The sequence below is a fragment of the Canis lupus genome, chromosome 10, assembly GCF_048164855.1.
Source record: "Canis lupus baileyi chromosome 10, mCanLup2.hap1, whole genome shotgun sequence".
Taxonomy (NCBI): Eukaryota; Metazoa; Chordata; class Mammalia; order Carnivora; family Canidae; genus Canis; species Canis lupus.
The window spans coordinates 19,550,965-19,568,066 of NC_132847.1; the positions used below are offsets into that span (position 1 = coordinate 19,550,965).

General features: G+C 32.8%; 1 protein-coding gene across 1 annotated transcript in view; it reads left to right on the top strand.

The window, feature by feature from the left end:
• ADAMTS19 (ADAM metallopeptidase with thrombospondin type 1 motif 19) overlaps positions 1-17,102 on the top strand; it is a 228,514-nt gene that overhangs the window by 99,041 nt on the left and 112,371 nt on the right. The window contains exon 8 of the mRNA XM_072840880.1: positions 6,147-6,252. Coding sequence (XP_072696981.1) covers positions 6,147-6,252 — 106 coding nt within the window. The remainder of the gene's footprint in view (positions 1-6,146; positions 6,253-17,102) is intronic.

The window sequence follows — 17,102 nt, forward strand, 5'->3', positions numbered from 1 at the left end:
CATGTGAGCAAGGGGGAGGGACAGAAGGAGAGGGACAAGCAGATTTCCCTGCTGAGCAAGGAGCCTGACATGGGGCTCCATTCCAGGACTCTGGGATCATGACCTGCGCCAAACACAGATGTTTTACTGATTGAGCTGTCCAGGTACCCCTGGAAGCCTATATTTTAAAATACATTTATAACTATACTGATATAACACTCATAACTTGTATAATTGTACTTTTATATTCCTAGATCATCATCTTGACTTTTAACAGACTAGAGGCAGATAATTAGTGAGCTAGTAAGGGAAGTTATTTTAAAATATGTTCAAAGCCCAATTTGAATGTAATCATGTTAATGGGTTTCACATTGTGTGGGCACTATCATTAAATCATTCTAAAAATTTTTTCTAATTCATGATTGAAATACATTTTGATTCTTCAAAATTACATTTTTAGTTGAGGTCACATATTGGGTTATCCTTCATATTAGTCTTTGTGTTAAGGAATTTTATCTATGCCATTCATTTCATACACCGCTTACTGAGGATGTGCTAAATTCATATTGATGTAGAGATGTACCCTGGCTTACACATTTAAAGAACTTAAGCTACCCTTCTGTGAAAGTAGCAACTCTCATTGCTGTTTGCTTTGCTCTTTCCCTGTTTAGTCCTTGGTTCAGGAAGTGTCCCACCCACTCCCCCACTGCCTGAAAATTTGCCCTGCTTTTTCCTGCTTTTTGCTACCCTCTCCCCACTCAATGATACTACCAGGCTGTTTCCCTAAAAGTCTTTCCTACTTTGATTTTGCCCTATTTGGTGCTTTTTTATTCTTCGATGATATCTTATGTACATCTTTAGGTTTTAATGATCACATTTTGAAATGAGTATTAGTGTGGCTTATGCTCCTGAAGGCATGCTTGGCATGTATGCATCTTTGTATTTGTCACCTCTTACAGTACTTGTTCCATTAGGCCTCAAGCAATAGTAGGACTCATAGGTAGTAAATAACTTTCCTCCTAGGATACAATCCTAGGATAAATATCTTACTTAGGATTGTGTAGGATGTTGTACCAGGAAAGATAAGATTTTTAACTTAGGGAGTCTAGCTAGTGCTTAGGCAACAGTGCTGGAGCTGGACAATTTAATTTTGTTAGGATACATCTGTCTGATTATATAAAAACTGATTTCCTGATTAGTCCATTATTATTACATGCTTCCTGCAAGGCTTTAGGGGTCTGTGATTATCTTGAAGAAGTATCAAATTACATCCTAGGATAGTATGTTTTTGTTTTCAGTTGAGAAATTCTTGTGACACCTCATACATTACTTGATTCATTTTTAGGTAGGAAATTATAGGGATTTTTTTTTTTTGGTGTCCTTTGTGTTTGTAGAGTTTTTTTTATATAAAAAGTGTTTTAAAAAGAGTCTGTATTTTATCTATCTTTAAATAACAGCTGTGTTAAATCCTTTCCCCTTCTAAACTCTACCCTTTATTATAATAAGAAACATGTGAGTTTTTGAAAGGAACTGAAAAGCATAGGCTTTTAAACAGAATAATGCAAGTCATTTAAATTAGTCATGGTTACAATTATTCTCCATAACTTTCAAGTTAAAGAAAATCTTCCTGGTGTGCCAAATATAAGACAATGAAATTCAAATTTATCAGAGTCTTAGTTGAAGATTCTGACTTTACACATAAGTAAAAAAAGGAGAGGGTCATTTTGTCAAATTGCATCCTGTCCTATAAGAGATTCTATTAATTACTATTTAAATTTCATAGACATGATTATCATATTCATGCCTTTAATCTTCTCATTATAAAAATATAAACACGTAAATGAATTTGGAAAATTAGAAAAGAGGAAGAAAAATTATTATCTTGTCACATAATGTGGTTGCCATTAGAAAATTATAATTATACAGTCTTTTGTTTTAAGCTCTATGTCTAATGTGGGGCTTGAACTTACAACTCTAAGGTACATTTGCATTCTCTGCTGACTATGCCATCCAGGCACCCCCATTTTTACATAGTCTTTTTGTTCTTCTTTGAAAATGTGATGGTATAGATTTTTTAATACTTGGGTGTAGTCATACCTCTATGCTAATATGTACTCAATTTTAAATTACATTTTTTCTTTAGATTTTATTTATTTATTCATGAGAGACACAGAAAGAGAGGGTCAGAGACATAGGCAGAAGCAGGAGCATGCTCCATGCAGGGAGCCTGATGTGGGACTCAATCCCAGTACTCCAGGAATACACTCTGAGCCAGGCAGACACGCTTAACCGCTGAGCAACCCAGGCGTCCCTAAATTACATTTTATTGTATATAAATTTATATTTTATGGTCTAAAATAAGTCTTTTATATTATAAATTATAATTTTTATCAGCATATTTCTTTCGTGACCACACAGTGCTCATTGATTTCCCATAGCCTGGTGAGGAATCTAGGGCCCCCAGAATGCGTACTGTTCATTCTTTCTCTTTCCTTATCCCACAAGGCTGGTGCTAGGAAAATGTCAAAGTTGTATACCTCTTGCATTCCTCTTGCTTCCTACTGCAGCATCCAAGTCAAAATCTCTCTTGTCTTCATTTAGAAACTCTGCATTTGGAACTGAAGCTCTTCAGTTTACCATTTTAACTGTCTCTGTCACTGTGATGGATTGTTCTCCTTGATGCTCACCCACATTTCACGTGGATATTGGCCACCTTTCCCCCCTTCCTGAGTGCGTTATGATCATGTGCAATTTCACGTTCATATAATCAGTTCAACTAATGTTACTTAATAATTCTTGGACCTCTGTCTGGATGACGTCTACCTTTCTCTACTCTCCTGGCAATAGTTAATCATGTCATGAACATTTGCCTCTGAAATCTTATGTTAATCTCTTATTATAGTCTCCAATACTTTTTCTTATTATTTAAGAAAGAGATAGGATTTTTTTTGGTGTCCTTTGTGTTTGTAGAGGTTTTTTACATAAAAAGTGTTTTTAAAAGAGTCTGTATTTTATCTATCTTATTATTATAAGATATCTTATTATAGTCTCCAATACTTTTTCAGAGAGTATGTTCTTTTTCTTCATTGATGACTCCAACCTCCAGACAACTGTATTGTATCCTCCAAATTATCAGCTTCCCTTTGACTTTACTTCTTCCCTTACCTAGCCCTGCAATTTCTGTCCCTTGTTTCACTCTCAAATTACTGCCAACTGTTATATCCTTTGATTCTTCTTTTACACCTAATCTATAAATTCTCAGCCCAAATTTAATCCAAATATTACTCTTCTCTGTTTCAACCATTAGGTTGAATATCATCTCCTTGGGCATATTAGTGCTAGTCCAGGCTCATGCTCTGCATCCTCAGTTGAACCATCTGTTTTCTGACCCATGAGCATTAAGTATTCCCATAGTATTTAATCAGCTCTCTTTCCCGTTTCTCTCACTATTCCAAGCTTTTGTTTCTTTTTCAAAAAATACTCACTCCCATCTACCTTTGACCTACACCGAACATTGCATCCTTTCTCACTTGACATACACGAATATCAGAAAGTAATTTCTTTAACTTAACAAATTGCATCTGCAAAAGTCTTCCAGCAGTGTGCCTGGGTGGCAGTTGATTAAATCTCTGACTTTTGGTTTTAGCTCAGGTCCTGATCTCGGGGTCTTGAGATCAAGCTCGGCATCTGGCTTCATGCTCAGCAGAGAGTCTGCTTGAGATTTTCTCTCTCTCTCTCCTTCCCCCCTCCACTCTCTCTATCTCTCTGTTTCTCTGTCTCTCGAATAAATAAATCCTTTTTTTTAAAAAAAGATCCTAACCAATGTAGTACGATAACAGAAAAATATGGGAAAAAATACAAATGTAGACTAGAAAGAATAATATAGAAGAGGTAAGAATTAAAAACAAGTTACAATACTGTTTTTGGTGGGAATAATATATTTGAAGGGGTGCAGGAGTAGAAATCTAATTAAAGTGACTAAATTTGATATGTACTGGTCCATGCAGGAAAGAGACATGATATAATGACATCTCACATTAGCTGACTTTTAGTCTGTATATGGTGATAAGGTTATTGTAGTGGTGAAATATATGGGCCTCCTAAGGGAAATTTGTACCAAACAGTGATCTTTGGCATGCTAATTATGGTTGAACTTAATTTAGTATTTTTGTGGAACATTTAGTCTCAAGTTATATACTTTTTAAAATTTTCAAATGCTCAAGATAATTTTAAATATCCTATTAAGAGATACTTTGTGTTCACCCTCCTCCCCTCCTTCCCCCCTTCTTTCCATCTTTCTTTCCTTTCAACTACAACACAAGTTCAATTACTCTCATTCTTGTTTCCCATATTTAGTTGTGTTAATAAGTACATGAATTAGGTCTCCTAAAATTTATATTATGTTTAAGAATCTCTTAAAGTTTTTATTTGATTCATAATTTAATAGAACTAGATAACAAATATATTTTTTATTCTCCTCTTTTTCTCTGTTCCTAACCCCTCTGTGTTTACCCATACTTTCATCTTTATTTCCTACCATATTTTGATGGAACCCTGGAGTAATTTCAGTTCTTAATCAGCCTAATGAAGTAGTAGGACTTATCACCTGTTTATTCATCCATCCAATCATAAGGAAGTAATTTCATCTATTTGTAGATTTTATATCTTAAACATATCTCAAAATAGATAATGTCACATCTTCACATATTTCATCTCTTGGCTGTTTCTTCCTATAGTTGTGTTTTTAAAATAATGTGTTTATACTATATTTTGCTTAGAGAATGTATCTTCATTTTCCTGATAGGCCAGTGGATACCAGGCCTTGAGAGTCTGCATGAAGATTTGAATGAGTAGTCGAGTATTTCAGATACTCCGTTTTCAATCCTTGAACAATGCCTCTGTTCAAACCTTGTTATCTCCTTCTTAAGTCTCCGTAGGGTTCTACCACAGTCATAAAATCCTCCTCCCCTGTCATTTGGGCTTTGGCTCCACTAAATCATCCTCCCTGAATCTTCTGTTTTGCCAAAACCTGAGCTAGGTGATTTATTCTTTTATTTAAATATAATCATCTCAGAACATTATTTCTTATGTTTCTGAAGAAAGAAGAAAAGTCACAAACAGCTAACCGTTTTTTACTAGGACCACTCTGCACTAAATTGTACTTAGCAGGAAACTAAAAGTTAGTTGGCAATGGATTCAAAGTTCATTTTATAATACTTAGTAGTCAAGTGATATTTGGCAAATCATTTCACCTGTACTGACCTTAATTTCTTCATATAATGAGCTTAAATGTATTTTATTAGGATATAAAGATTACAGAATATACATATAATTCAATAAATACCAGATATTACTTTTTAATAACCTTTGTTTGTTGAAAATGCATTAAAATTTACACTTGGAAGGTTACAGTTCTTTGTGTTAGATGATATTTATTCAGGGATGTATCTTAGTAATATAGTACATAAATCTTTGACTAAGGGCTATCAACAGTTTTACATATTCTTTTATCACTGATTTAAATCTAAAAGATAAAATATTTTACTAAAATTGCTGTCTTAGATAATATTTCAGTATATATATTCTGCAATTGGACCATCTCCTTAGCCAAAAGTTTTCAAAGGAAATACTTTTCAATATTCCAAATATCACAAGTAGTTCTTATGTCATATTAAAATTATATTTTACAAAATAAAATTAAAAAATTTTATTAACTCAAAATATAAATGTAAGCTTAAGAATGCAATATACATTGTTTATTTTATTTTAGGGTGTTTCTTTGAAACTAGGTTCTTTAATGTGAATTGAAAAATATTTAAGTTAATCATTGCTTTTTGAGTTACATTTTCTTAGTCGTGTCCAATCATTTATCTTACGTGACAGTGAAAAGTGGTATTTATGAAATGTGTCCTTTATAACGTGCATTTTGAGAATTGGATAATTTACTAAATAATCTGAAATATAAAGTTGAAAAGCATATTAAGAGTTTATTGAATGATTCATACATACATCATTTCCCTTAAAATTCCATTTATAAGGGGTAGATATCACAGTTTAATATTGATGTATTTGAATGGAAAAAATATTTTTCATTTCTTCCACTGATGCATACCATAAACATTTACATTTGAATCTGACATATGATAATTCATATTTATGTTTTCTAGGTATAGCTTATTTGAGTGGAATGTGTAGTGAAAAACGAAAATGTGTTATTGCTGAAGACAATGGCCTGAATCTTGCATTTACAGTTGCTCATGAAATGGGTCACAAGTAAGTAAAAATTTTGCCTATGCCACATATTAGCATATAACTTTGTAATTTGAGTTGTTGAATCACATGCACATCTCTTGGGCTTGGGAGACACTAGGGTTTTTTAAAAATTAGGGAAACAAAAGGATGGCAAATATCATCTAAATTTAAAGTGTCTTCTGGATATTGTAATCATTCCTGAGACTTTGAATAAAATCTTACTACATTATTAAAATTCACATTAGGACATTCATTACATGGCACATGATTCATTTCACTACACGTTTCTAAATGATATAAACATGGCAAAAATCATGACACTACAAAGCAATACATTATTCAAATATCCAAAGAAAACACTTTGTACAAATAAAATATTTCCAAACTATAATAGCATGTTTAATTCCTTTACTCTGTATCAAGTAATAACAATCTACATGGTTTGGAGTAATGTATTTGAAAGAAACTTCATCTGATCTCACAGTTAATATGTAATGAACCATATGTTTCAGAAACAGTTCTAAGTACTTTACATAGTTTTGTTTATTTAAGACTCAAAAGCAAGGATCTTATTTTACAGATAATGTTAATAGCAATAATAATTAGTTATAGCAACATTTATATAGTACTTACTATCTGTCAGGACATTTCTAAGTGCTTTATAAATCCTCAGAACATTTTGGGGAGGTATGGCTATTGGAGAACCCATCTTATAGGGGAGAAAACTTATAGGGGGTATGGAGAGGTGAATTTACCCTCCCAAAGTTAGGAAAATAGTAAGTGTTACAGGAAGGATTTGAACTTGGGTAATTTAATTGAAGTCATACTGTTGTGTATTTTTACCTTAAGTTATCTGTTATCTTTGGGCCTTTGATCCCTCATTAGTAAAGTAGGGATGATACCCGTGTTATGAGGTTGGTCTGGGATTCTGATTATATAAGAAAAAGCACATGTTTACAGGCAGTATATTATAGTAGAAATGATGTGGAGTCAGACTGAATTTTGAATGTGGGCTTCCCTGCGTGCTAGCAGTATCAGCAGTACATATGAAAAGTATTTTAATTGGACTCAGATTTAGTGAGGTCCTACTCAGGGAGGTGATCTTTATGGAGGCCTCTTTGGTCAAGGACATATTTAGTTTGGCTGGTAGCGTTTAAAAATTTGAATCAGTTGCCAACATTAAAAAGTATAAATTTGACATAAAAATTTAAATTTCCAGACCTGGCAACATTAGACCTACAGTCCCATATGGCAGCCATTCCTTGGAGCTGAGTAGCGTCTGTACCCTTTAGACTGGGCCCATCTTTCCCAGCTCATCACAGGCTGCAACTCTGTAGTATTGTAGTATCACAGACCCGACTCACTCCATTTTCATTACATGCCTGGACTCTGTAGACAATTGAGTGAATTGAGCTGTGGAATTTGATTGGTATAAAAAAGCTCACAAGAAGATTTATATAGGACATAACAGGGTTTGATTAAAAAACACTTTTTACTCAAGTAAATGGAAGGAAATATAGGAAAATGATCAAGTTATAATTATACAACTCAATGAATTATCAGAAATTGAATATGACCATGTACTCATAACCTAGTCTAAGAAATAAACATCCACAGTGGTTGATTTTTGATGTCACTGTTTTTAAATGTAAATATACTTTCATTTTCTTCTGTGCTGGCTTTCAGTAGTCAAGTCTGGAGTTGTCTACAATACAAAGCGTTTATTTGTTATTCAATAAAGAAACAAAAAAAAAGATAAATAACATTTTAAGATCATCATCCTTTAAGGAAAGTATGCCCTGTACTAACCTAATTCGCTGTTATACTCCGGGAATGATAGGATTTAGACTCTTAATTCCAACATAATTTAAAGATATTCCAGCTTAATCATATACTAAGGAAAACCATGTGCATTATTTGAATGAAACATGCTGAAAATAATGTTTAGAGGCAAGAAAAAGTTGGTATTAAAAATTTTTAAGAGAACAAATGCAAATTCATCATAAGTACAGTTTTTATAAGTGTAAGTTTCCTAATAATATAATTTTCACTCTTTAGCTATGCATTAACAGCATGATATACAAACAATAACAGACAAGTGACCTGAATAGTGAAGGGTTCATTTTATGAAGCAATCTTACTTTACTTTAGTATGTGTAAAATAAATTCATTTAATCTTTGATGTATTCTAAAAATTAGGAAAAGCACATATTAAAGAAACCAGCCACAATGCAAGTTACTTTATTAACATGCAAAGGCTTGGTCAAGAGCCTCTAACTACTTAAAAAACTAAATGATATAGTTTAAGGAAAGGCCACTTGAGCTTTATGTAGTAGAAACATTGGTTTATGACTAAGAACTCAGGTTGGAATGGCTAAAATGGTAGTAAAATATTATTTTATTTGACTTTTATAGAGCTGTACCCAAAATCAATAGAAATGTGCCAAAGGTAGGGTAATGCTGGATGGATTAAGACCAGGACATGTGATAGATGTTGAACTACTTAGTTACTAAAAGTCCTCCTTACTTGTAAGCAATATTTGTCTCAAAAGTAGAGGCTACTGTTCTTCTTAATGATAGAATAATAACAGAATACTTGTCTTTGACAAAGAATATAATGAACAGCCAGGAAAGAGGTTATCTGTATGAATTATATCATCATGATCCAGTATAAGATATAAAGCACAATAAAAGAAAAATGTGGGAAAAGGAAATAAAAAACAATGTTCATATACACATAGTCTCTCAAATGGGCAGTTTTCACAAATGTTAATTATATCTATGGATCCTATGTGTGCACAAACAAATAACCGAGCTCTTTTACTTAGGGATATAATTAGGTCAACTACTTAAGTGAAACTGTTAAATTCTTACTTTTTTCTTTTTGAATATCTTTCTTTTGTTTTTTGGGGGGAGAGGTTATAATGTTTTCCAATTTATTTCCTTATGGATCATATTTAATATTGCAACCCACAATTTTAGAATGGCAGAATGATTCCATTTAAACTGGTTAATTAAAGAAAGTCTTTATAATCACACATGAAATGTTTCTAAATTGATTTGGGATGAGTGTGTTTATGTTTGTTACTTTGAATTTGGTTTCTGGAATTTCCCAGAGAAACACCACATATTGCTGGAAAAGTCAATAAGGGCCACCAAGTAATAAAAACTAAGTGTTAAGGGTGAGAATTTTAGTAATTGAAGAGGAAAAAAAAAACTTCTTTTACTATTTCAAAGGAATCTTAAATTAAAAATGTATCAAATTTTCCTTTAGGAAATTACCAATTAAAAAAATCTATGTAATTATATACAGAAGTATAGATTAGTACCCATAGCAAGGAAAAGAGAATAAAAGCTTTATACCAATGTTAATGATTCCTTTTCAAAATTATTTTCCTTTCTACACAATAGGTCAAGGGGTGTGATTTTTTTTCTTATAACCATTTTCAACCATACCATGTTTTTATTGATATTAAATATATTTATATTCATGAATATAATGAATATATTCATTAATTTACTGTAATAAAGGCTAAAACTTTTTTAATTTTATTTTTATAAATAATACATTAGGAAGTCGTTCATGAATTTGATGAAGTTTATTATATATTGTACATTACCTTTATAACCAATAATTTGTTAAAGTAAAATATTTTACTTTGATCCAAAAAAAAAGAAATTTTACTTTGATTTCAAGCCATACTTTATTACCAATATATAAATTGTGGTTAGATTACTATGTTTGAGGAGTGTCCCCAAGACCGCCCTCAGGTTCAATGATTTGTTAAGAGGACTCACAAAATTGAGTAAAGCTATATTACTCATAATGATAGTTTATTACAGTAAAAGGATATATATTAAAATTAGTAAGGAACAGACATACGGGGCAGTGTCCAGGGGACACATGGCACAAACCTTAAGTTGTCTTCTCCTAGTGGAGTTGTGCAGAATGAACTGTGTGTTAATTCTCTAAACAGTGATGTGTAAAAACACACACATGAGGTATTGCCAACTGAAGAAGCTAACCTGAGCTTTGGTATCCAGGATTTTAAATAGATGGTAATGTTGGTCATGGAGGCAAAAGTGACCACCCACAGGCAGGTCTTCATCTCCATCCCCTCCAGAAGTGAAACTGGCCAAGACCTACTCCAAGATCATACTGTTAGTATAAGCTGTCTGGCTTGTCCTAGGGCCCCCAGATAAACAAAGATATTCTTATCACAAAAGATATTCTGAAGGTTTTTAGGTTACCTCCCTGGAGCTGGGTAAGGACCAGACCTATTTGCAGGTTTTGGACCACCCAAACTTGCAGAGTTAACTTTTTACTGCGCAATTATGCAATATTTTTAAAGTCTTAAGATAACATATTTATATCAGATTGCTAAAAGCTTTCTAATAAATACAATAATGTCTTCTTTTATTAGCAGACATTGTACTAAATACTGTGTATTTCTCTATAATACAATCTCATAAAAATCTGGAGCTGTATTTTGTGATTATTGCCTTTTTACAGATGAGGAAACTGAAGTTAATAGAGATTAATTTTTCAGGAGTTCTTTTGATAGTTCTTTTGAACATTCTTTTTTCATCAAATATATTGTTAAGATCTCTCCAGGTCTCTTAGTGAAATCTTGTTCATGTTTTCGAACTGCAAATTTTTTTAGTAGTCAAATGTCATTTTTAAATAATTTCTCCTATAGCTTTTTACAATTAGTGCCTCCTCATTCTAAAATTTAAAAAACACATTTTTGTCTACTTGTTTTATATTTTCTTCTCTCTTCTTTCTCTCATTGTCTCTCTCTCCCTTTTCCACCATTGAGTACTAGAAGACCACCTAGAATCTGTTTTAGTATATGTAGTAAAGTTTTCTCCATTAAATTTGAGTGTTCATTAACTGCTCAATAAATTATCATACTGTTCAAAATGTGGTCTCTTATGATGTCAGGACTATGCCAGAATACAGCACATTGCTTGCTTCATTGAAAAAAATCTTGAAATGAAAAAGAAAAGAAAAGAAAAGAAAGAAAAGAAAAGAAAAGAAAAGAAAAGAAAAGAAAAGAAAAGAAAAGAAAATACAGTTAGCTGAATTCAGCTGTATGCTTAGTGATGTAGCTGATTTTATTCTAATGCCAGCTACTTATTTAGCTACAAATCTGTAAAAAAGAGTTTACCTATGGCATCCAGGGCACAGACCACACTCTGAGTAGCCCTGCCACATAATACTTATTCTACATCAGTGCTGCTTAGAAGTCATGTTTGAGTTGGTAGAGAGCCCAATATTTTTATTTTTAGCCTAAAAGGTGGTCTGTAATTGAATTGTATATGCCTGTTCTCATTTATTTGTGAAGCACTTTCAGCTATAAATTCTGTGATGCAATCCTTTGCCAATAATACAAGGGTATTTTTGTACAAATATTTAGTGGTGGTTTAGATTGTTTTGTTATATATATATTATACATATATATTATAACAAAAATATAAATATATGCATCATATATAATATACATATATGATTTATATAACAAAAAATATAAATATATACCATATATACATATTACATCCTTTTTTCTTTGTAGCTGTAAATAATTCAATCCTTTCTGTGAATTCCAACCAAAAATAAAAGAACCTCTCTTGTTGAGTAAGCTCTTATGAAAATTTATCCCCAGGTCTTAGATATGATAAATATATGAATTATCAGGGAAACAATAGTTCTAAAGATAATTGTTAGTAGCATAACCCTATGAGTATTTTTCTGGCTTCACTAAATCTGGAGATCTATTGGACAGCAAAACTATACTGACTTAGCACATGGAGACCAAAGACTTCTGCTCCCACCTGCAGAAGGAAGATAATAATAATTAGCTTTATTGCTAATAAAGAAGTTGATTGTGAAAGCTCACACAGCTAATTAAGTGCCTGAATGGATGTGCAGAGTCAAACTGTCCAAATCCAGAGTTCATGTTGTTAGTAACTGTACTACATCACAAATCCCAAAGGATACTTTTTTTTTTTTTTTAGAGAGAGAGAAAGAACACAAGTGTGTGCACTAGTGGGGAAGGGGAGGGGCAGAGGGAGTAGGAGAGAGAATCTTAAGCAGACTCCATACCCAGCCTGGAGCCTGTCTTGGGGCTCAGTCTCTCAACCCTGAGACCCTGACCTGAGCCAAAATCCAGGTGGAGGCTTAACCAGCTGAGCCATCCAAGCGCCCCCTGAAGGATACATCTAATTACCTTAACTTTACTCAACTTACTTCTAGGCTAGCTCTGAATTATCTGTCCCTACCTTAGCTCTTCAGCCCTATCTCACACTATGCTCCCTCTTATTGTAAGCACTGCAGCCCCATTACAGTTCTTACAGGGTTTCTAATGTATCATGCTACTTCACACTGTAGTACATCGGCACATGCTACTCCCTCTGCCTAGAATATTCCCACTTCACATCTTCAAGTGATTATCTCTTACTGATCATAATTCATATGAATTATGAATCAACAGCTGTTTCCTACAGGATGTGCTCTGTTTAGGTCAGTCTCTCTATTAAACACTTAATGGCACTTTCTCTTATAAATGTACATTCATTCATCTATTTGCAGGCTGCAAGCTCTAAGAGTAATGAACCATGCCAATGTTTTATTATTGTGGAATTCCTAATGCATTTGATAGTGCATGTAACATATTAGGCATTCAGTAAATATGTATACAATAAGTGAATGTTTTAATATAGTAATTTTCATAGTAAAAATAATCTTATGTCTAGAATGGCAATGAAAATTTGTTAGAGAAAAGATGCTATATGCACAAAGTGTTTAGAATATTTTAAAATATATGAAACTTTTAATAAGTTATCAGGTAGAGTTTTACAAAAATAATGTTATGTGGGATGCTTGGGTGACTCAGCAGTTGAGTCATGGTCTCCGGGTCCTGGGATCAAGTTCTACATCAGGCTCCTGTAGGGAGCCTGCTTCTGTCTCTGCCTATGTCTTGGTCTTGGTCTCTATGTCTCTCATGAATAAATAAAATCTTTAAAGAAAATAATATGTATTTGTAAATATACCCAAGGCTACATGGAATGACCCTTTATTCCATTATGCATATACAGAAATGATTCCCCACAACCTAGAAGTGCTCCCCCCTCAGGTCTTCCTATCATAATAATTGGAAGCTCCATCGTTCTAGCTGCTCAACCAAACAGAGTGAAATTATCCTTGAGCCCTCTGTTCCTCAGTCTCCACATACAATCCATCAGTGTTGCTGATGCCATCATAATATATCTATATTCTGTTTATATCTCACAAATTCTACTTTTGCCACTCTGGACCAAACCGCCATCCTCTCTCATGTGGATTATTAAAGTAGCCTCCTAAACAGTCTTACTTTTTCAGCCCTTGACTCTCATAGCCAGTTTCAACTCAGAGCCAGGAAGACTCCTTTGCAGCAAAGCAAATTCTCCAACTTCTTTTCATAAAACTTTCTAGTAACCTATCTCACTGGTAAAACCTCCAGCCCTCCCAATGGCCAGGTAGGCCCTATCAGTTCTAGCCCCTTTCCCTTTCAGGTTATCTTTCCCCTCCTTACTAATAGGGCTCCAGATACATGGGCTTATTTTTTGTAACTCAAAACACCCACTTCAAATCCTTTTCCTTTCTAATTTAGGTATCTGCTTAAAGTATCGCCTTCTCAGTGAGACCCTTCTGTTAACATTTCTTAAAAATGTAGATATAACCACAGCCCCAGCTTATGCCCCTCTACCTGTTTTAATGTTTTTCATAAAACTTTTCCAGTTCCAACTATATATGTCTATCAATCTATTGTATGTATATAGTGAATTCTTAACTCCGTAGTTCACTTTATATTCCCAGTATCCTAGAACAATAGAAGTTGAATACCTGGCACAGTATGCACTCAAAATGTATTTTTTTTTCAAAATGTATTTATTAAATGAAAATAAATTTGTTATTTCTAAAAGCATAGTCTGCATAACCTCCTATGCTCTATATTAGAGCTGAATATACAAATGTACTAATTGTCTGGCTAAAATGAAAAAAAATAGTCTTCTTAAGGAACTTCATTGTTTTATCTAAGCAATATGTTGGCATTCTTTTCACATTAAAAAATTCACATGAGGGTTCACATTAAGATTTGGGTTGAGTAAAAGTTGAAAAGACCTCGAAATCTCCCATTCCCATTAGAAATACTCAAAAATTCCCAAAGGAGAATTTTTAAAAATATAAATAGCCAAGATAGAGCCAGAAGCAGGAACTTCCACATGGTAGAGGTCAGAATCTTTCAGTATAAAAGAGTTGCCATTTCTCATTCACTGGGGGGCTAAATCTGGTATTGTCTGAAGTTGCTGAGGGTTAAATGCACTCTGGTGAATGGGAGCCAAAGCTTCACAGCCCCCTTACATGGCAACATATATTTCCATCCAGCTGGAAGCAAGTAGCTTGCTTCAGGACATGGAATGAAAAAAAAATCCATCAGGATTAAACAGATTCTAATTGCAGAGCTTCAGAGCATTAATGAAAACATTAACAAAACAGATAAGTTGCCACAATCATAGTAGGAGGTTTTGTTGTTGTTTTGTTTTTTGTTTGTTTTTGTTTTTCAATAGGAGCCCAACATGGAAATCAAGACCTGAGCTTAGATCAAGAGTCAGATGCCTAACCAACTGAGCCACTCAGGTGCCACAATAGCAGGAGGTTTTTTAACAGAATTCTCTGTAACTGTTAGGTCCACTGAAAAGAAAGATCTCTGTGGAAGAGAAAAGATTTGAACAACTAGAAAGATTGATATACTGAGCAGACATAAATAAAGCCACTTGATAAAAAAAATCTATTCTTTCAAAACATGCCAGATATTTATGAAAAATAACTATATATTGTTTTATCCTTTAAACAAATTTCCTAAAATTAATATACAGATGAATTTTTTATCACAATACACTTAAGTTAAACAGCCAGTAGCAAAAAGAAAACTAAAAAATACATACATTTAGAAATTTATAAGCATATTTTTGAAAAACTCATAGATCAAAGAAGAAGTCATTAGGGAAACCAAAAGACTTTCAGTGTTAAACAATAACAAATATACCACTTTGCAAGTTTGTAGCATTGCAGATAAAGCAGCACATAGAGGAAAATGAATAACTTTAAGAGGAAAATGAATAACTTTAAACACATATATAAATATAAATGATGAAATTAATGATCTAGATTTTCATATTAAGAGGTTAGAAAAATAAAAAGAAAAAGGTATTGGAAGAAAGAAACGGCAAAGAGTAGGAACTAATAAAATAGAAAAATGCAATGAAATGAAAAAGTCAAAATTAAACCTATGAAAATGCAAATAAAATTGACAGATATAAAACTGAACCAGGAGAAAAAAATGCTCAATTCACCAGTATTAGAAATGAAAAAGATGGCATAACAGATACCAAAGGTATTAAAAAGACACTAAGAAAATACAGTGAATACTGTCATGACAAAAAATTAAAAACAGATGAAATGGGAAAATTCTAAGAAAACATAATAGGCCATAAAGCTCTATAACCATTTAAAGAAATTATATCAGCACATTAGAATCTTCCCAAAGAAAATACCAGTTCAGACATAGGAATAGGTTCAATGAATAAATAATGCTAATATTAATCTAATTTTTGTAGAAAATAAAGGAACACCCTACCACTCATTATTTGAGGCTAATATTAATGTAATATAAAAATCAATAAGGGACACTTATGAGGAGGGAAAGCTACAGTCCTTTATTATCTGAGAATGATACAAAAATGAAAAAAAAATTCAAAATAAAACAACACTATGTAAACACAGTTAATACAAGAGAAAGAGTTTATTTTGTGTCAGGAAGCAAAGGTCAATTATCATTTAAAAATTTTCATCACAATAGATTAAAGATAGAAACTATATAGTATCTCAGAGGCCCAATAAGACAAAATTTAGTGATGTGTATTTACCAAAATTGATGGGAAACATCATTTTTTTTTTTTTTAAGTAGGCACCATGCCCAATGTGGAGCCCATTAGGCTTGAACACAACCCTGAGGTAAACACCTGAACTGAAATCAAGAGTCAGACACTTAACCAACTGAACCACCCAGGCACCCCTGGGAAACATCATTCTTAATGGTGACATCTTAGAAACACTTCTACAAAATTGAGAAAATCACATGGATCTTACTACATCTAGTTCCATATATGTCCTTGAGACACAAAGCATGGCAGGAAAATGAATAAGAGCTGTAGAGATGAGAATGGAAGAAACATGGCTGTTTTAATTTGCAAATCATGATTTCCCTATATAAAAACATGATGTAATGTAGAAGCAAAGCATGGAATTAATTTATGAATTTAGTAAGATTATTAAATATAAGATAAATACACAAAAATCAGCTGTCAACACAAAAATAGAAAATGTCTTTAAAAAAGAGAATACTGTTTACTATAGGAATAGAAAACACAAAATATGTAGGAATGATTCCAACAAAAGGTAGGAAAGTATATACCATTATTTAAATTTACTGAATGTGTCAATGAAAATATACTATCTATATGGATAAATTTATTCTCTTCTGATGTCAATTCTGCTATAAATGATTTAGAGATTCATGGAAATTCCAATAAATACACCATGACAGCTTCTTATATGGTGGTGGGCAGATATTTTCAAAATTTGTGTATGAGTACAAATAGACAAAATAGCCAAAACTTAACTGGAGAAGGAAGAGATGAAGATAGAAACAGAGAAAGATGAGGAGGAGAATAATTTGGGAATTTTCCCTAACAGTAATCAAGACCAATTTCAAAAGTATAGTATAAAGACATTTTGACTTATGCAAATATGGATAGATATGAACCAG